At 51.1% G+C, this 19,300-nt stretch overlaps 7 protein-coding genes across 7 annotated transcripts; 4 read left to right on the top strand and 3 right to left on the bottom strand.

Moving 5' to 3' along the window:
* Positions 1–88: 88 nt before the first annotated feature.
* Positions 89–1,685, top strand: CDEST_13038 (Putative oxoglutarate/iron-dependent dioxygenase, non-hem dioxygenase domain-containing protein; the record flags this gene model as incomplete). The annotated part of the gene is made up of 7 exons (XM_062929194.1): positions 89–250; positions 309–433; positions 502–622; positions 692–815; positions 908–1,132; positions 1,184–1,390; positions 1,471–1,685. The coding sequence occupies 7 exons, from the start codon at positions 89–91 to the stop codon at positions 1,683–1,685; spliced, it is 1,179 nt and encodes a 392-aa protein (XP_062785245.1).
* Positions 1,686–4,225: 2,540 nt separating this feature from the next.
* Positions 4,226–5,746, top strand: CDEST_13037 (Putative major facilitator superfamily, MFS transporter superfamily; the record flags this gene model as incomplete). The annotated part of the gene is made up of 2 exons (XM_062929193.1): positions 4,226–5,124; positions 5,212–5,746. The coding sequence occupies 2 exons, from the start codon at positions 4,226–4,228 to the stop codon at positions 5,744–5,746; spliced, it is 1,434 nt and encodes a 477-aa protein (XP_062785244.1).
* Positions 5,747–6,047: 301 nt separating this feature from the next.
* CDEST_13036 (uncharacterized protein) lies at positions 6,048–7,681 on the bottom strand (the record flags this gene model as incomplete). Its single annotated transcript, XM_062929192.1, has 1 exon — positions 6,048–7,681. The coding sequence occupies exon 1, from the start codon at positions 7,608–7,610 to the stop codon at positions 6,048–6,050; it is 1,563 nt and encodes a 520-aa protein (XP_062785243.1). The 5' UTR covers positions 7,611–7,681.
* A 1,328-nt stretch (positions 7,682–9,009) lies between these two features.
* Positions 9,010–10,725, top strand: CDEST_13035 (Putative papain-like cysteine peptidase superfamily; the record flags this gene model as incomplete). The annotated part of the gene is made up of 4 exons (XM_062929191.1): positions 9,010–9,186; positions 9,252–9,905; positions 9,976–10,413; positions 10,561–10,725. The coding sequence occupies 4 exons, from the start codon at positions 9,010–9,012 to the stop codon at positions 10,723–10,725; spliced, it is 1,434 nt and encodes a 477-aa protein (XP_062785242.1).
* Positions 10,726–12,690: 1,965 nt separating this feature from the next.
* On the top strand, positions 12,691–15,120 carry CDEST_13034 (Putative tyrosinase copper-binding domain, di-copper centre-containing domain superfamily; the record flags this gene model as incomplete). The annotated part of the gene is made up of 8 exons (XM_062929190.1): positions 12,691–12,898; positions 12,954–13,102; positions 13,156–13,485; positions 13,556–13,903; positions 13,956–14,053; positions 14,104–14,463; positions 14,522–14,876; positions 14,947–15,120. The coding sequence occupies 8 exons, from the start codon at positions 12,691–12,693 to the stop codon at positions 15,118–15,120; spliced, it is 2,022 nt and encodes a 673-aa protein (XP_062785241.1).
* Positions 15,121–16,351: 1,231 nt separating this feature from the next.
* Positions 16,352–16,726, bottom strand: CDEST_13033 (Putative NAD(P)-binding domain superfamily; the record flags this gene model as incomplete). The annotated part of the gene is made up of 1 exon (XM_062929189.1): positions 16,352–16,726. One exon carries the CDS (start codon positions 16,724–16,726, stop codon positions 16,352–16,354), a length of 375 nt encoding a protein of 124 aa, XP_062785240.1.
* A 462-nt stretch (positions 16,727–17,188) lies between these two features.
* CDEST_13032 (Putative FAD/NAD(P)-binding domain superfamily) lies at positions 17,189–18,821 on the bottom strand. Its single transcript, XM_062929188.1, has one exon. It carries the CDS (start codon positions 18,788–18,790, stop codon positions 17,354–17,356), a length of 1,437 nt encoding a protein of 478 aa, XP_062785239.1. The 5' UTR covers positions 18,791–18,821; the 3' UTR covers positions 17,189–17,353.
* Between the last annotated feature and the right edge of the window lie 479 nt (positions 18,822–19,300).

Genomic DNA, 19,300 nt, shown 5'->3' with positions numbered 1-19,300 from the left:
AACAAATCCTCCCCGTCCGGTCTGATGAACCTCAGCCACACACACCTTAGTGACCAAGTGAGCAGCACACCGCAAACTTAATCACAAAATGCCTGCATCTACGACTGAGAAACTGGTAGAGGAACCGCACGTGCTGGACTGGGCCTGGCTAAGGGATGGAAGCCACAGAGACAAAGTGGCAGAGGTTGTCCGGCGTGCCGCTCCAACAGGCCTCTTCCACATTGTCAATCATGGTCTCGACAGCAGTCTAGTAAGTCAAAAGTACGTTCGACATTTGAGCTGGACGGATATTGACGAGAACCTTGTAGTTTCAGAAGCTGCGTGAGATCACCATTGAGTACATGACAACGACCTCCATGGAGCAGAAAGACAAAGACTCGATGCGGGAGGCCACGGGATACTTCGAAGGCTACAAGCCTCGAACTGAACAGCAGTAAGCTCTTTTTTTCTCTAATCTTATACTGTAGCTTTTCGAAAGATTTTCGTGCTTACCCAGTACAGAAAGGCTCTTGGCGTTCTGGCGTCGGTGGAAGAATACAACTACGACTATCACGACTCTGGCACGGCCATTCGACCCAGGATCTTTCGGGATAATGAACCAAGTATCCGCCAGGTGTTTGACGTACGTTGACCTCGCATTTTGTCTCCTCTGTGCAATCTTTCATTCTACGATCTAACAAAAGACCTACAGTTCTACCACAAAGAGCTAACGCCCCGACTTCTTGACGTGATGAACGACTACTGCGAAATGAAACCAGACTCGCTGGTCAACGCACACAAAGAATCAAGCGAGGTTGCGCACCTTTTACTTTATCGTAAGATTTTTCCTCTCGATGTTCCGGTTTGACCAAAAACCTCTTTTTGGAGATGTGTTTCTCTAGACTGACAGCAAGGGCCCAATATCAAGGTACCCATTGGTATGAGGATGGTCCAAGGAAGCGTGCGGCGTACAGCGGACACACCGACATCGGCTCCTTGACCTACCTCGCTGCTAATCCAGTAGGCGGCCTCCAGGTCTACGGAAAGGACGGATGGAGGGACATGGCGTACATACCTAATTCTATTGTCGTCATCTTGGGCGATGCTATGGAATTCATGACAGGCGGACGAATGAATGGAACTTTACATCGAGGTGAGCCCCTTTCTCTGTCACTTACTCTCACTGGCGCCCTGTCTTTTTGAGATGTTATGACTCGGGGTATAACTTGGAATCGTGCAGTCATCAAGCCCGCGCCGTCCCAGGATAAGCAACCCAGGCCTTCGTTAATTTTCTTCGTGCATCCCAACCACGACATCATGTCTGCTTCTCTGAAGCATGTCAGAGACACAAGGCGCAGGTTCACCGTACAGAGCAGGCAGTCTCCAGGATCTCCCATTGATCGGATTGGGCGTAAGTGGTTGCAACCAAAGAAGTAAAAGAATCTCAAGCTGATGAGTGTGTCTTGTCTTACCAAGTGAACCGCGTCATAGGTGCTATATCAGCACGAAAGGATGATGCCTACCACGCGGCTGTAGATCCTGAGGCCTGGGCCAGCGCGAAACGAGGATTAATGGTTACTTCTCCTGCAGGTGTTTGTATTGATTATGATGATCTTACCATCAATGCCTTCGCAGCTGGACCTGCGCCTGCGCCGCGCTTGGGACCAGTGCGAATGGAATCAGGGGCTAAGGAAGCTATGGTTTGAGGAGCTACCCAATCCGCTTATGGGCATGGATGCGAATAACTCGGGATCAATGAGTTGTGTCATGTGTATCTTAGTTCGGGCTCTAAATGACAGTATGCTTGCTCGCCAAATTAGTGACACAGGTGGTGTAGCAGTGTCAAATGCTATCCTAAAAGTGAACGTGAAAGCTATGCGTGAGCATTAGCCTTGTGGTTCGCAAAAACATCGGAAGGATTAAGTTCCCAAATGTGAAAAATGATCCCGATCTGCGACAGTAGCAAGAACCATCCCTGAAAGTACACATTAGATCGGCGGAACACCAGCTAAGTTCGCAAGGACATTGGATGGTTTAGGCTCATTCGACTACCGTATACAGGGTTACAGGGGGTGATTTATACCTCTTGATCTGTCTACCCCACATGTAGGACAATGACCACAATGATTACTTCCGAAGCATATCACCTGAATGGTGGGCAAATAGGCTTAAGTTTTCTGATGCTCGTGGTTTCAGTCCGGAGCTTGGCCGGCTGAAGGTAAAGACAGCTGACTCGACTTCGAACCGTCTCTGTACACCTGTATTCTTCGGAAGAACCCTTACCATTACTGGGAAATGCAGGTCGTAATGACTGATAAACACTGACTCGTCTTTGGGGGGGATTTCGCCCCCAACTTGAACCATGTTCTATCGTATGACTCCTGCCAGCATGAGTGTCCTTCAAGCAGTACAGCCACAAGATGCTGTGGTGACGTTGAAATACTTGAAAAATTGCAATATTTACAAACATATTCCTCCATACATACTGGGCTGCAAGGTCGATGAGGGATTCCCGCTAACAAACACTGTATTTGAGGACGGCCCTCTAGAAACAATCCATGACATTCGTGGATTAGACCCTGAAGCCATCAATCTGGACGACTTTGGATTTTACAAACTAAACCACACATTCCAAGCACAGGAGTTCGACACAGAGTCTGTCAACAAACCTGGAGGGTATTTGGATGAGCTGAAGCGGGTTGTCAAGGCTGCTTTGGAGAGGCAGGGAATTCCTGTAGATGAAATGGGAGTGATAAACTGGGTTGTAAGTGTGATCACTCATTCAGCCCTATTCTTGGGAAAATGGAGGAAAGGGAAACAGACAGAATCTAACAGTCTTTGCTAGTATCGCTCAGCCGCTATCGCTCCCGATTTTGTAAATGAGGAGTACTCAGGCGAGGACTCGGATCCGCATCCTCCGGATCCGTTCGTTCACAATGGTACGATTTGCCACCTCCACGTCAAACTTTGCCGTGATGGTACCGCCTACCATCAAATGGCAACAATCTGGTGACCCGCTCGCTGACAATCCTAATTCCGCATATCAGATTGCACATACAAGAGCGGTGACAAAAGAGTTCGTGCCGTCCTGGGGCCCCAAACGGACGAGATCCTGCTCAGCAAGCGTGTTCGGATTTTCAAGTGAGTTCTCACCTTGTCCCGGCTTACATGAGTGAGTGGAGACAAAAGAACTCTGACGGTGCGCTTCCAGCTGCTGGAAACCAGTCAAGCACGCGGTCGAAGATTGCCACCTCGCCGTATGCGATGCACGCACGGTGGCTCACGATAAGTGTATCCATGGGCAGTTTGTCTTGGACATGGATTACGTGAGTGAGAGCAACTTCGCTGGGTATAGTGCCGACCAAGTCTGGTACTACGTAAGTCATCAGCAACCCAACGAGGTGCTGTTATTCAAGCAGCATGACACAAACGAGGTTTGCAACGCGCGATGTAAGAACTCCTGCACTTTGAGCACATGGCGCTCAATCGATCGTACAAACATGATCGATCCCCGTTATCACCAGCGGTATGGGCTGTATGATGGGCATGCTGACATTTACTGTGAACAAGATGTTCCCCACGCAGCTTTCTGGTGCAACGCTCCTGAACAGTGTAAAACCCCCCGAGAGAGTATTGAGGTTAGAGTGTGGGTGACTTCCCCCAAATGAGACTGGTTGAAGGCTATATGCAGAAATGGTCTTGATATGGTCTTGTCCTTGGAAACAGATCTAAAAACTTTGTGGTGAAGGAAACTGTTTGTTGCTGTGAAAGGAACGGCAAATGAAACTGCTTGTGACCTGAATCATGGTCACCACCTTACCTGATACAGATTTACAAAATGCCATTTACACGTATCGTGGCGCAGGATATTGGCTTTCTTATGTCATTCATGTAGCTACCAGCGCTTGCTTAGCTATCTACTTAGACTTTCACTCAATGACCACATTCACAGCAAATAAAACGTTTATGAAACCTTTTAAAGAGATAGTAACATATTCTCGCCTCTATCTTAGAATTATGCTTCCAATAAATGGCATTTAGAAACGCTACATATCCCAAGTCTGTCTCTCAAAATTGTTATTTCCATCTCTTTTATCTCTCATACTACACGCACGCACACAAACGCACACGCACACACACATAACAAACCACCACCACCACCACTACCACAAACGTCCCCAAGCATTTCCCCAATTCAAGGCACGACAATTCTCTTTCAAATAATTCGGCTCCAGAAGAACAAAGTATGAAGACTTTACGGCATGTGAAAAGCTTCTTTTCAGGGGAGCGAGCCGCCGACTCCTCGCCGCCTTTATTCCTCACATTTCGCTCCTGTACTACACTGATCGTTGCTACGGTGTGCATCGCGATTTTCAACGATATCTTGCTTTACGGTATCATCGTGCCAGTGATCCCATACTCTCTGGCCGAACGAGTCGCGATTGAGCAACATGAGGTCCAAAAGTGGAATACGATTCTGGGAGCATGCTTCACCGCCTCGCTATGCATCGGAAGTCTCGTGCTTGGATCCTATGCCGACCGCGGATTGTCGAGGAGATGGACAATGCTCCTGGGACTCTTCGCTCTCTTGGGTTCCACGCTGCTCCTTTGCCTAGGGCGCGTCATATCACTGCTCGTTCTTGGCCGCATCTTGCAGGGCCTCAGCGCTGCTGTCGTGTGGAGCGCAGGGCTGGCATTGATGTCTGACACGATGGGAGACCAAATTGGCGTTGCAATGGGCTATGCCTCGATGGCTATGACTATAGGCTCTCTGATATCGCCCACGATCGGTGGGGCGGTGTATAGCAGAGCTGGATATTACGCTGTCTACTACGTTGGCTTTGGGGCCATCCTTTTCGACACAGTCTTGAGGCTGGTACTTATAGAGAAGAAAGTCGCCAGACAGTGGGTCGACGGAGATCACAACAATCTTGAACTAGTCGCGACGCAGAGAAGCTCGATAGTACGCGATGGTCTGACTGGCGTTGCTGTTAGCGCTCAAGCTACCAAATGCTACGAAGACACAGAATCAGCGCCGGTGGAAGCATTGGGTGGCGTTACGGTCAAACATCCCAAGCTTCGTATTCTCAAGTCACACCGACTACTGGCTGCCAACTTCGGCGTCTTGGTACAAGCGGGAGCAGTGTGAGTGCCGTGGCCTGTTGGCAATTTCGCGACATCGAGATAACCATTTTCTTTCGGCTTGAAAACGAGCTAACCCGCACTTGCTAGTTTCATGGGAGACACAGTCGTACAGGTCTTTGTCATGAAGACTTTCCACTGGGATTCGCTGGGAGCGGGCCTAATTCTTTTCTGCATCTGCATCCCAGGCCTTGTGGCACCTGCTGTGGGATGGCTGGTCGACCGTTACGGTGCCAAATGGCCTTCTATGCTTGGTTTTATGGCCTCGGTGCCGCCAATGGTCTGTTTGCGGCTTGTCAATAATGATACTACCCACGACAAGATGCTGTTTGGAGCCCTGCTGACGATGCTTGGGCTGACATACACCTTCGCAGCCACTCCACTCATGGCTGAGATTGGCTACGTCATCAGGGCCGAGGAAAGTAAAAGCCCCGGTGCTTTTGGGCCCAATGGGTTCTACGGCTTTGGTTACGGACTGTTTACTTTCTCCTTCGCTTTAGGCGGTACGATAGGATCTTTTGCTTCAGGCTATCTAGTCAATCACCACTTTTGGGTGGAACACTATGACGGGTGTTTTTGCAGGCTGGTTGGGCCTTTGCGGAATTGTGATAGCAGTTTGGGTTAAGTAGAGACCAATCGCTTTCCATTAGATAGAAGTTGTAGTCTATAACCTTCTTCAGGTAATAGTCACCTTTATGAAAAGTACTTGTGGCGCAAACTTGACTTGTATCCTGTTCGCTGCCACCTTCTAACTGATACTGTTCATTTTGAGCATCTGCCGAGATGACCTTCTGCGAAAGCCTTCAAGATGCTTCCTCAATGATAATGATCACATGCTCCCGCCCTCCCCGCTGTTGTGATCGCATAGTCAACCAGCCACCTCCAAACAAAGTGTCAGACCACTTATCCTCTGGTTGCCCGCCCTACTATATGGGTGAAGACTCGCTATTTCCCAGCAGGTCGTGCCCCGCCGTGCATCTATACCTATTCCACTCGAGATCAAGCCACTCCTGCCGTCCTAGGCTTTCGAACAGAGTCATGACCTCCTCGCTGGGTCTCCAGTCGCCAACCTGCCACTGCACCACCGGTGTTGTTGGTGCTGCCGCAGCAGTAACAGCATCGCCGTCCTTCATCTTCTTCTCACTGCCACGCCCAGCAATGAACTTGACACCCCATCTGTGGCCCAGTTTCATCGGTAGATCATATCCCTCAACTTCATTGTTGTCTGAAGGGTACCACCATAGGTGCGTGAAAAGCTCTGCGTCGTCGAGGCTCGGCATATTGTCGCGAGGCAGAGACTTGGCAAACGCCGCAAGCAGGGGCTCGATCCGGTCCCTGCAGGGCTCAGTGCGGAACATGTCTAGACGGTATTCTACAAAGCACTCCGGGTCGTCGCCGTACTCGCGGTCGAGTTCCATGTCCTCATCCGGGTCGGTTTGCCGGGGGTAGTGCTTCGTTTCTGAGATCTTGTACCCTCCTTCTTCAGAGTCATGCGGATCCTCGCCACCGGGGCCGACAAAGTACCACCGCCCATCTGGACGGAGGTTGTGAAACTCGAGCCGGAATCGCCGCATCTGTGACCACTGCTGGTCGGCTGGTGCCTCGGGACTGGGGAACAGGTCTGAAGTGACGACGGCACGCACGTCGAACAGGCTTAGCTGCGCACCGAGCTTGCACAGACCGACCGACACCGGGTCTTTATCTGCCGGATGGATCAGGTTCGGCCGGGCCACGGACTGGTCATGCTGGGGGAGCGAGAAGAATGGCCAGAAGTGCAGTGAGGCCCTGGTCAGGCTGGCGGGGATCCTTCTCCCGCAGAGGTGCTTCTCCTGGTCCATGATTGCGGCGCCGAACTCGTGGCGGGCGTCTCGCAGGGGGCCCTCCCAGGGCCAGGTGTAGTGCTCGCGCATTACCCTACTCGGCATGGAGGCGGGCATGGGCCGCTCCCACAACCAGGGGGCATTCCACTCTTGGACAGCCGGCAGGTGGACGAGGCACTGCAGCGGCACGAGGGGGGACAGAGGGCGTATGTCTGTCGCGTTTTCGGCGCCGGAGCCGAGCGACATTGACCTGATGGTCAGGCTGCTTACAAAGGGCAGATTTGGCAGTGTCTCGGGGTCGTGCAGCCGCAGGCGGCGCGAGTGATACCTGCGATGGTGGCACCAATCCGGCTCTGTCTCAAACTTCTGTGGCTTGATTCCGAGGTAGATGCCGAGGCTGGCTGGCGGATCCTCAACCTCGTTATAGGCGGCGGCAACCTTCTTGTAAAGGGCATGAATGCGCGCTGACACGTGGGCGCTGAGGGCGGTGGTCTCCTCGGCAGGTTCATAGCACGGCAGTGGATTCGCCGCAGATTCGTCGACGAGGAGCGGCAGGGGCATAAAATATTGGGAAACCCCGAACTTTGCGTTGCGGGCAGCCTCGATACCTACTTTGACCTGTTTCAATATGTCACTCTCGAAAACGGGGTCGGTCTCGCGAAGCGGCATGTTGATTGGTAGTAATGATGTGATGGATCAATGTTGGAGTTGGTTCTAAGCTTGGTGAGGGTGAAGGAAGTGGAGGGGGAGTGGAGGAGGAGAAAGGAAGTAGATCTGCAAGTTGCTGCAGGAGCAGGAATAGCTAAGCTATTATATACTATAGTGTGCAGGCGACATTATATACCCTTGCTTAGGTAGATATTTTCCTTCGACCCCTGTGCTCAACCCCCTACTCATCTAGGCTTAGCCTACATTTGCGGTACTTCTGTCAGCCTGCGAGCCTATTAGTAAACATTCCCTCTTGTCTATAAATATTAATACTATTGCTAACACTGTTATTCTAGACTGTTACTGACGCCCTCCTAGCTGCTATAAACAGCAGCTACTAGAAACAAACTACATATCTACATCTATACCCTCTTTAATTAGGGCAGGTTCAGGTAATGGATCAAACCGAATGAACGCACTGTAATGGTAGGGATCATCTCTGTGCAAAGCCTTTCAGGGTGCGGCAGTATGTCACTCGGTCGATCATTGATGTTGGGCGGCTCTAGCGGTCTGTCTGCCTGCCACCGCTCCCTCCCCCTCCGTGTGACAAGATTGTACCAAGCTTACAGTGTATTTTGAACTTAACTCTGGGTACATACAATTTTGATAAACACAGGCTTCCTTCACTGAGGAAGTTACGAACCGTCATCAATCAACTTCGTTTGCTTCCACTCTAAACTCCTTCTCGTTTGCCCAAGGCTGCCATACGCTTGCTTCCCGCCTTCTCTCGCCTTTTCCCTTCATCTTCTCACTATCTTCCCTCTCTCTCTCTCTTCCCTTTCACCTATATATAATGTGGTGGATTGAAACCAAAACTCACACCGCCCACCTCAACCCACACATACATCGGCACACGTCGAATCCACCTTGCAGGGCCTCCTCGGCGTCGACTTCGACTTCATCCTCAGCTTCCGAAGACCGCCGCCCTTATCCCTTCCCAAAGCCAATCACTTGCGTTCATTGACTTCTTCAGTTTTCAAGGTGCGCGTCTAGGCAGTCTCCTTGGCTTCAACCAGCACATCTAACAGAATTACTAGGCTGACATCTCCCCGGCGAAGCAAAACCGCCCTGTGGACTGCTTCGAAGCAGTAGTCAGTCTCCATCTGGCACTTTTACCTTGCTTTCGGCCCCGAACCAGTCCATTCACCTAAATCGTGCAAGATTGTCCGTACTCTCTTCAAGGCTAGGCCCAACGCTGTTGCCGACTTTGTCGCCCAGGTACACTTTCAACGCCGACAACCATTCAGTCATCGCTTAAGAAACACAGAAGTCAAGGCTAGTGCCACATTGAAGCTGTTGGAGGTCGAGGCTGCTGCAGAACTACTTCAGCAGAGCTCTTTCCCATTATTACGCTTCCGTCATGGCACCTGGTTTCACAAACCACACAAGAACTGAGCCTGAGGTGAATGGTTCGAAGCCGGCAGCAGAGCCGCAGCCTTCTCCTCTCCCAGACCTGGCCGCTGTTCCATGTGACGATTGTGACAAGTACAAGGATGACGATGCGCTCTCGGACCCTTGCACAGAAACCCGACGAACTGTGCGTTGCCTTTTTGTAATAGTCTTCCTGCTCCACAAAACCTGCGCTGACGTGTGCTTTCACAGCTTACAACTTGCAGCCAAGATGTCGTCAACTTTACCCATCAGACGAACACCTCGAACACGGACAAAGATGGGGATGCCGACGCTACCCTGGTCGGAAGCGACCCCGTCGACCCCAACGACCTACCGCCTGTCTTCGGCCCGCAGCCTAAAGCTACCGAGACATCGATTCGATTCAAAAGGAAGTGGGAGGCCAATATCGGACGATCGCCTGGGAACGTCGCACAAAAGCACAAACACCCAAAGGCCATTGACCTGAGCAGAGATGAGGAAGTCTCGACCGAGTCAAGCGTGTCATTCAGTCGTCTGACGTATGCCCTACGCTCTCTGGAAGGCCAGTCTTGGGTGAACGACGAGGCCCTGCGGTCTATTCTCGGCCGTCTGAACAGCGATGACTGTCTTGTGACCGATAGTTGCTCACTTGGATCAGCCAGCTCGAAGCAGAAGAGACTAGCCAGGGCCAAAAGCCGTACAGTAGTTTCAACCTTTATCAATGGAAAGCACTGGGTGCTGTACTCGTGGCATCGGGATGCGCCAGCAATTGAGTACATGGACCCTTTCAACAAACCTCCGGAGAAGGACGTTACAGAGGGTGTTCTGCGATTACTCCAGAAATTGACGGAACTTGACCAACTCCTAGACGTCGTGCCCCGTGAGGTACGTCAAACAACCGACTGGCTCCCTTGGATCTGTTACGATCTAATGAAAGTCCAAGGGCATTCTCCAGACAAACAGCTTCGACTGCGGCATCATCACCATGATCAACGCTTTCAGCGTGGCCACCCGCCTTTCTACTCTGCCGTTTACATCCACCCCATTCTCCTCAGTCAAATCCCGGTTTTATTTCCGTCAGATGTTTCTCACGTCACCGGAGAGCATGCCGCTTGACTTTGCTGCAAGGGTCTGGAGTCTCTCAGCACTCAATGCGATGAAAAGATTGCGTAGGCTAGCATCCGCTGCTGACCGAATCCCCAAGTACGTCGGCAGGATTCAGAAACAAGACCTCTATCTCAGAGCTCATTTATCGATACTGGCAACGCAGCTGCAGCAGGGCCACGATAAGCACTACAAGAAGTTTCAGGAGAGTCATCTACGCGCCCAGGAGACCTTGGAGTTCAAAACGGGCGTCAAACGTCGCATCGACAGACTCGAGAAAGCCATTGCGGTACTTGACGGGAGTTCCTCTCCTAGAAAGCGCCCTGCCACCAGAAATGCGACGTTGGGGAAATAGCGTCTTCTTGAACTCGCAACGGAATCAGTGGATAGGGGTGAGCGAGCACTGAGAGATGCTTCGGCGACAGCTCGGCAGCAGTTGGCAGGCTTCGGAAACGGGGGCCGCGAGCTTGGCCCGTGGTGCTGGCCAGACAATAGACCTTTGACAGTTTCCATTCTCATGCTGCGACACATGGGAAGAAGATATGCCGCGGTCGAGGAGAAGTATCAGAGATTCTTACAGTGTCTCAAGGCCATTGACTAGCCCAATTAAGAAACGTAAGGGAGAGGGGGGGGGGACAAGGCAGCAGGATACATCTAAGGAGCATAAAAGTCGAATCATTGGAATTACGGGCAAATCGATAGCGGAATTACATTGCATTCTTTGAGAAGTGTGAGGCAGCCATGGTGTTACTCTAGATTAACTTATGCCTCCCGAAAGACGGTACGAATGTCAAAGGAGACCCTTCGTGGCAGTAGTCTATGTAAGCATGTAAGTGCACTGACAGCTCGCCGCCATCGCTCACCAAACCACTTCCACTTGTACAGTGCACATCTGGTCTTGCAGACCATCAACTTAAATAATGCTCGGCCGTGGTTCCGGACCGTTGCGGCAGCCGATGACTCGGGATGCGGCAGTGTGCTGTGGGTCCGAATAGGGCCGCGTCGGCCCGTGCCGCTGTATCGCACCACAAAGCCGCAGCGGTGACGTGTTGCTGTGGGACTGATGATGAAACCCGGTTGCCAAAGAGAAGGTGAAGATACACCTGGTGATGCCCTGACCTAATTTTGGTTGGGGAGAGGTTGTTCTGGTAGAGAAGTGAGACAGAATGAAAATTGATGCATCACAAAAGCCTTTAATCTAGCATCTAGTTATTTGGTTTCCCTGTCGTTTCGGTCCTCCTCGCCCTCCTTGATGATTTGCACGAGGAAGTCTTTGGAACAACAGTATCTTCTTATTGCTTTTATGGGGTTACTGCTACATTCTGCAGTTTAAGTCCGGTCCTGACGTATGGAATGTGCCGGGCCGTGCCGAGCGCGTGGTTGCCACGAAAAAAATGGGAGAAAATGCGTGCTCAAGGAACATCGATGATTCTAGCCAAGGTGGATCATCATTTGAATTTATTGGAATCAGCTCGTTTCAGCACATTCCTGAACTAGGAACGGGGTTCGTGCTTCCCGGGTTCGGTTCTTCACTATGGATATCCCTAATTCGGTCACGAGCGGCCTGGATGATATCCTGACTCACCCAGCTCGCCCAAACCATTCGTACGAGCATAATGTAGGCATAAGACAGGGGGAGGGTGGGATTTGACCATGCATCTCTAGTGTTGTATCGGGCCAGAGCATAAAAACGAACTTTGAAAGAGCAAAAGGAGTTGGCCTTCTAAGCTAGAGCGCAGGGGAGCAGCGGGGTACACGTGTGAGCAGCAACTGAGGTGCTGAAGCACAGGGGAGTTTGCTTCACCGATGCGCCCGAGCCGCATTCCACGACAAGCGTTAATTTTGTTATTGCATGGAGCACCCTAGGCCATACTCAAATCAAACTTCATCCTCCACAAGTCTCATCTGCGCCACCGCGACGGGTCGTTACCCCAGTCAACTCAGCTGCCTTGCCCTAATCTCCATTATGCCTAGCCCAGGAATAGCCCAGGAACGTGGCCAGCTGGTTGCCTAGCCTATTTTGCAATCCAGACCCACCCTAATCCACTACTCTCCCATTTCCGCAGACAGCTGAATTGGAGTGGCTGACTGGAATCCTCCGATGAAACCCCAACATTATGTGGGTTGGCTCTTTTCAAAAGGTCTGGGGCTTCTCTGTGTCAGCGTCGGTTACGAAAGCAATTACCTGCAGTTGAAGAACACGCTAGTCATCATTACCTAGAAAGGTCGCTGGAGCTGTTGCGTTGACTGCTTGTGCTGAATATTGAAAATGTGGAGGAACATGCTACCCCTTGACCAGCTGAGATATAACAGACGATTTCTTAATTCTATGGCTAGCTGAAAACATTCCCATGGCAAACTGAAAGCATTCCAAGAGCTTTCAGCTCTTGACTTACATGAATAACTATCAAAGCCTGGGGTTATGTGAGTGATGCTTGTAGGGCCTTGAGCTACTGACAGCTACATATATCAGGCTTAGTCCTGGCAGGAGACCCAATGCCTCTTGAGTACTATCCAATGCCACCACCCCTCACTCGCTTCACAACAAAGACTTACAGTTGTCGACATGTCCGCCGAAACCCCCCAACATGAATTTGTTGTCATTCAAGGCATTCCTGTTCCTCCAGGAGAAAAGCCTGGACTCCGCAAAGAGTTCACGAAATGGGCAACGGAAAAGCCCGAGGAGAACATCCAAGTCTCCCTCTTCATCCGGGCACTCCAGTTGTTGTACAATGAAGACTACACCAAGACTCTTTCCTACTTCCAGATAGCCGGTAGGCAGTTAATAACTCTCCCCTTGGTTCTACCTACTCACAGCGTTTCCAACAGGTATCCACGGTTACCCAGGAACCGTTGCCTGGGATAATTCTGCCGAGCCTACGCACAAGAGCAGGGATGAGAAGCAACATTTTATCTACTGTACCCACAACTCACTCACTTTTCCCACATGGCACAGACCTTACATGGCTCTGTTCGAGGTGTGTACCTCGTGCTGCTGCTGGCCTCTGACCCAAAGCTAATGCCATCTCAGCAAACAATCTACCAGTTCATGGGCAAAGTAATTGAAAAGCTACATTTCAGCAGTGAGGCCGAGAAGAACGTCTGGATCAAGGAATCGACTCGGTGGAGACTGCCTTACTGGGACTGGGCCCTCAACACCGAGGTTCCCGACCTGTTCAGGCCAACCACAGTGAAGATTCGCGCACCTTTGGGGCCAGATGGCCTACAGTCGGAGCCAGAGATCGTCCCGAACCCTTTGTACCGATATGAGTTGAGGGTAAAGGGGAAAGTGACCAAGATGGGAGCTTTGCCGGCACCCTTCACTGTCGATGACGTGGTCTTCGATGGACAGAGATTTCCGGTATTGCGCCCCGACTTCTGTTACACTTTTGCAATCACTGACGGGGGGGTTTTTTTTTTTTTAAATCAAGTGGTCTCGATGCTCGGGCACAAGCAGATGGGCCATCAAGAGCTCTGATCCCGATGAATCTCAATCTCTAGGTATCAATAACTACGAGAACATCGGCATTGCCATCAGAGAGCATGGTTATTATGACCCTTTTCTGAAGCTCAAGGACCCCAAAAATGTCAAGGATCTTGAGCATCTTGATGATCCTGTTAGGGAACTAAGAAAGCATCCCGTCAGCGACTTGGTCTATCGACTTCTTTCCAACGTCAAAGACTGGGCCTCCTTCTCTTCCACCATCACCGCCGAAGAGGACAAACCCAAGGACTGGGAACAGTGGATTTCGCTCGAGTATATTCACAATAACCTCCATGTTTGTTTCCAAAGTCAAAATCTTGCTGCGAGACGGGAACTCACAACGATAGGGTTTCATTGGGGGCTTCGGCGGCTTCAACGAAGGGATAGGGCATATGATGAACGTGCCGGCCGCGGCCTTCGACCCTATCTTCTACATGCACCATTGGTAGGATAAAACTCACACAACTATTTGGTGTTGAAACTAACTTGGGGTAGCAACATTGACCGCCTCTTCGCAATCTGGCAGGTCTTGCACGAGAACAGTTGGTTCAAGGACATCAAGGGACCGCCAGCCACCGACTCTCTCACACCTTTCCATCACAGCCAAGCTGACTACTTCGATTCCAACCGCGCCCGTACATGGCTGAATTTGGGCTATCAATATGACGTGTTGCAGCGTGATGACCACGAGACAGATGACAAATACCTTGAACGCATCAATGCCTACGTTGGCAAAACATACCGCAGCACGGGAAGTGTCCTGCTCGAAGACAAAGGTGATCTTTTCCAAAAGAACCAAGATCTCGCAAGTGACGAAATGTATGACGACTACATGATCAACGTCAGCTATGACCGGTAAGAGAAGAGTTCATCACACCTATTTTTATTCCTTTGCTAAATATCTCCTACGAAGCTATGGTTACAAAAATGGCGCCCCTTACACGATTCATTTTCTGCTTGAGGATCTTTCCACCCAAGGAACGGCTACTGAGAGCGACACAAGTTCTCCGCGACCTCACCGTCACGTCGGCAGCATCTTCACTTTCAGTAGCCCTGTCACCAGCGGCGAGGTGCATACTGCGGGCCATCCGCGATGTGGTAACTGCGCACAACAGCTCGAGGAAGGCGTCCTCTCACGGGCCTCTATCCCGTTGACTATATCGCTCTACAAGGATGCTACCAATCAGAAGATTGATGGAATCAGAGACCTTGGCCCGGACAATGTTGAGCCATATCTTTGTGATAGGCTGACCTGGGTGGCCAAATCGGTGAGTTAACCCACTTGTGTGGTTGTGAAATATGGACATCCACTGAAAATAGTGTCTGTTTTACTCTTAGACGGATGGTTCAACTATCCCCTGGAGTGAGCTGAACAGGACAAAGGTGTATGTGTTCAAGGGCAAGGCCAAACACTACACCAAGATCGGAAGATTGTCCGTCTACCAAGATTATGAGCCTCTGTCTCGTGTGACCCACGGCAAGGATGCCGGTGCTTCTCACGAGGAGTATTAGAGATATTAAGTAGAGACGGATACGGTGGGGGGTATTTGCGCAAGGATACAAGCTCTTGTTTCGTCTCTGATATGGTCAGTTCAACACTGCCACCAATAATGAAGGGGACGGCGTCGCTGGTTCTAAGTTTGCTTATCGAAGGATACCAAGCAGAAAATAGAAGAAGTTCTACGATGATGAGAATACGTTTTTCGGACAGTTTTGAATCACAAAGTTGAGGTCAAACACGTCTAAGGGCTGAGACAGTAAACTCCAAGAGGGTCCTACTAACGCTGGGATACTACAGAACAATAGGTTTGTTTGTGAGTTGTACTGAGGTTTGACTTGGGGTTCTTTGGAAAGACGCAGTCTCATGAAGCCTAAGTAGTGACACGTCGTAGTCATGTGATGGGCTACGTGAGCCACCAGCCATGCATTGTTAGAGCGAGTCTTTCGGATGTGTCTGTGAAAGCGTCTCTTCATCTTGAAGGTGGCGAACCACCGTTTAGCCTCTACGTTGCAGATCCAGTACCTTCTCACAAACTCTTGAGTCAGCAACGTATCCTCGATGACCTGTTGACTGTTCGCTTCGTCCATCATCTACCTCAGTTAACACCTTCAATAGCAACCCTGTCTCCCATGCTTGGCTATCGAGTAGAGGACGCAATCAGCACCACTATGCGAGCCTTGCAAGGGAAGTCGTAACCAAGTAGCCAACCGGTAAATTATGTAATACTAATAGAGCAAGATGGAAATTCTCAAATCATCCGTCAATCATATTCAATTGGAATTCAAATCCTCCTTTTCACAACATCGCCTTGATGGATATGAGGCGATGGAATTGGGAATAAAAACAAAAGCACACAGGAATGCGACGAGTGAGAGGAAGTCTTGCTCCCCCTTTCACATTCATCTCACGGCGTGCCTGTCAGTGTCAGTTCTTAAAATAACAGATCAATTTACATAACACAATGCCTCGTGTCTAATTGGATCTCTAGCGTTAATATAATGCTCTTGTCGCCTATCCAGATGCGATGCTGTAACCGAAACCTCATACGGTCTTTACAACAGCGGCGCCCGTTCATGTTATCATACAACAACATTTGATCAACCAACACAGCAGTTATGACTGAGCCGGGATATCCAAAATGATCATTTCTTCCATGGTACCTGTACTAAAGGATGCCAGATTTTATCGTTGAATGGCTATCTTTACCGGCCATGGTTACTCTGGTTCTTCCCCGCTCAGTCTTCATTCATCTTCAGCACACGCTTGTGCTTGCCGTCGTACTTGTTTAGCCTCATCCACTCCTCTAGGCTCTTGATACGCCCGGAGTGAATGCGATCGAGAAGTTCGGTATCCTCTCGTATGTTTCCCCTCGCCCCAGTAGTTCCACGAGGCCGAGAAGTTTGCAGACCAGGTCATAACCGAGTCGTCGCAAGGAGCGTCTGGGCCAAAGGACCATTTGACATAGGCACCCAGGTAGGGTTCGGCCATCTTTGCGTACTCCTCGAAAGGCACATCTTGGTGAGCGGCCTTATTGCCGGTAACCTTGGTAAAGGTCTCGGCGATTTCCTTCAAGGTTTTGGCGTCTGTTGAGACGGAAAGGCTCATACCGGCAGCCATGGAGTGATATGCATCAGTCTTGCAACGTTCTACACGCCTAGACGTGTGCAACAGGGAAGACGTAAAGCATGAAAACTTGACTTAAGAGGCCTTCGCTGGAAGTCTCCGTTTACAGCTTACTGCTGAGCCACCGATACCGGTGTGCTGTCAAACCTCCGGGCAGTGAAGTCAGCTGAGACGAGATGTGAAAGCCTGCTTCCGCGCCGATTGGTGCGTTGGGTTTACTCTACTGGGATAGCTTTGTATCAAACATGAGCCTACTTGCAGCCCTTAACCTTCGTTATTATTAATTAACGACGAAAGTTTCTAGCGCTTGACCACGTTGCGATGAGTAGGGATGGATGGGTCGGCCCGGGTTACTGATCATCCTCGGGCTCCAAGGCCCAGAAACTTAGCTCTGGTCATTTTGTCATTGCTACAGTGGACTTCCCCTGACAAGTCCTTGCGATAGATAGGATATGCGAACAAATGAATTGTGACTTCTAGCTTAAGAAAAAGAAGAGGAAAAGAGAAAGGGAAAAACAGGAACGGAACATGAATGCCCTCTATCAATCAGCCTTTGGTCTTCCAATCAAGCCGACTTTGTGTATCTCCAAAACACTGTCTGCTGCCTCTAGTACTTTGAGCTCAGCCAAGGAGTGCCTCAAACCTCGCAGCAGCGTCTCCCTGAGGTGTATTCTTTAGGAGAGCCCTCAACTTCGCGCACACTGCTTCGTTCCGACTCTTGAAACCCTCGAGGATGACTTGCGCCTCACCTTGATCCTCGGGGAGAGGCGGCAGGAAGTGGTGGAAGAGATCCAGACGAGACTGCATCAGCCACGACGCTGTTTTCGGGTGTGAGTTCCAGTACAGTCCGTTCAGAGACGTTTGCAAGTTTGTAAGGGCAAAGTCCGCGGGCTCGTTTGGGTGCGGGATGGGCCGGCAGAGCTTGTTCTTGGTCTCGTCGTCGCCGTACGTGGCCTCGACGTGCGCGATGAAGGCGGCGCTGAAGACTTGCTGGCACTGGCGGACGGACTGGAGCCTGATCTTGTCGTCCTGGAAGACGGCTGTAGCGGGGAGCTTCGCGAGTCCGTTGGCAGAGCAGTCGATGAAGAGAGAATCGGGGTCGGGCGCGTAACTGCCGTGCTGGAGCAGCACCTCATCCCCACCGACGCGGAGGATGCGGCCCTTCCGGATGATGTTCTTGATCTTCCTCAGCTGCTCCAACTCGGCCAGCGAAACCGTGGCGCAGTGGTACATGGTAGGCCAGACGTTGTCGTCCAGCTGGAGCAGGTGCCCGCAGGCCACGAGACACTTCAGCAATTCGTCGACCGATGAAGCAGCATGGATGGATGCAAAAGTGGCGCCCATGCTGGCGTGGCGTTTCTCGGCGAACTGGGCCCCCGGTTGAAGGTTTCCGCGTTCCAGGTAGAATGAGTCCCGCGGCATGACCCAGGTAATGCGGTCCGGGTCGATGTCGTTGGCGAGCAGCCAGAGACAGGCATCGATCCCCGTCTTGCCAGCTCCTATCACGGTGTAGTTGGCATGGGGTCGCTCCGCTCTCGGCATGTCGTTGGGCGTGACGAGCTGCACGTCTTCGGCAACTTCGTAGGGAGGCTTGCGCATCGAAGGGACCGTGACTTTCATGTAGGTGGCATCCACAATGCGGGTCCCCTCTCCCACTTGATAGGACTTGCCGGTCAAGACGGAACGGAACTCCCGCCCGCCAGTGTATTCGTGCTTGGGATAGTAGGCGACGCGTCCGGATGGGAGAAAGGTTTGGTTCATGAGGGTGTCATAGTAAGAGCACACCTCATCTCGAGACGCGAGCTCGACGAGGCCCTCGTTCCAGCCCACTTGGTCGATGCGGTCCTGGCCGAGGTGTTTGGAGTTGACTCCATAGCAGGAGGAAGGTTGGTGGAGGCGCACGTAAGGGTACGCAACGGTCCAATGCCCGCTCGGGCGAGCATAGCGATCGACAATGGCCACCGTCTTTTGGGAGTCTGTGAGAAGGGTGTCGACGAATGCCATTCCCATGGCACCCGCGCCAATGACTAGGTAGTCAGGGTTGATAGTCTCGGCCATTTTGAAACGAGAGGGCAAAAGTTTTGCGTGATTGAGTGAGTAGTTGTTCGTGGGGATATGAGTTGAAGTGTCTTCGGACGAATCTCACCCATTATGTAGTTTCAGCACCACACGTTAGGTCTCCATCCCCGCACGTGATTCGTCTTGATTATGCACGTCGGAGATACAAGTCGTAAGAATAAATGATTAATCATACGAGAGGTAGACAGCCAAGAAAATGCCCGCATACGGGATTCCTCCATACGGGGAACCGCGTTGGCAGTAGTCGCCGGGCTCAAGTGGACTGGCCGGGTGAATCGATCGATGCCGACGGCATATCGGCTCGACGAAAAACCCCGTGAAGCGTTAAATCAACCCACGGCCATCAAGCCAAGCAGCCAACCACAGCGTTACTAACTACACTACGGATACACAGGAGAATAAGCGGCGGCCTGCTCATGCGACAACATAGTGGGCTGTAGACACCCACCTATGGCTCTCGGTTCCCAGGCCGGTAAGGGTAGGTAAGGT

Source organism: Colletotrichum destructivum, chromosome 8, assembly GCF_034447905.1.
Source record: "Colletotrichum destructivum chromosome 8, complete sequence".
NCBI lineage: Eukaryota > Fungi > Ascomycota > Sordariomycetes > Glomerellales > Glomerellaceae > Colletotrichum > Colletotrichum destructivum.
This window is presented reverse-complemented; position numbering and strand designations above follow the sequence as displayed.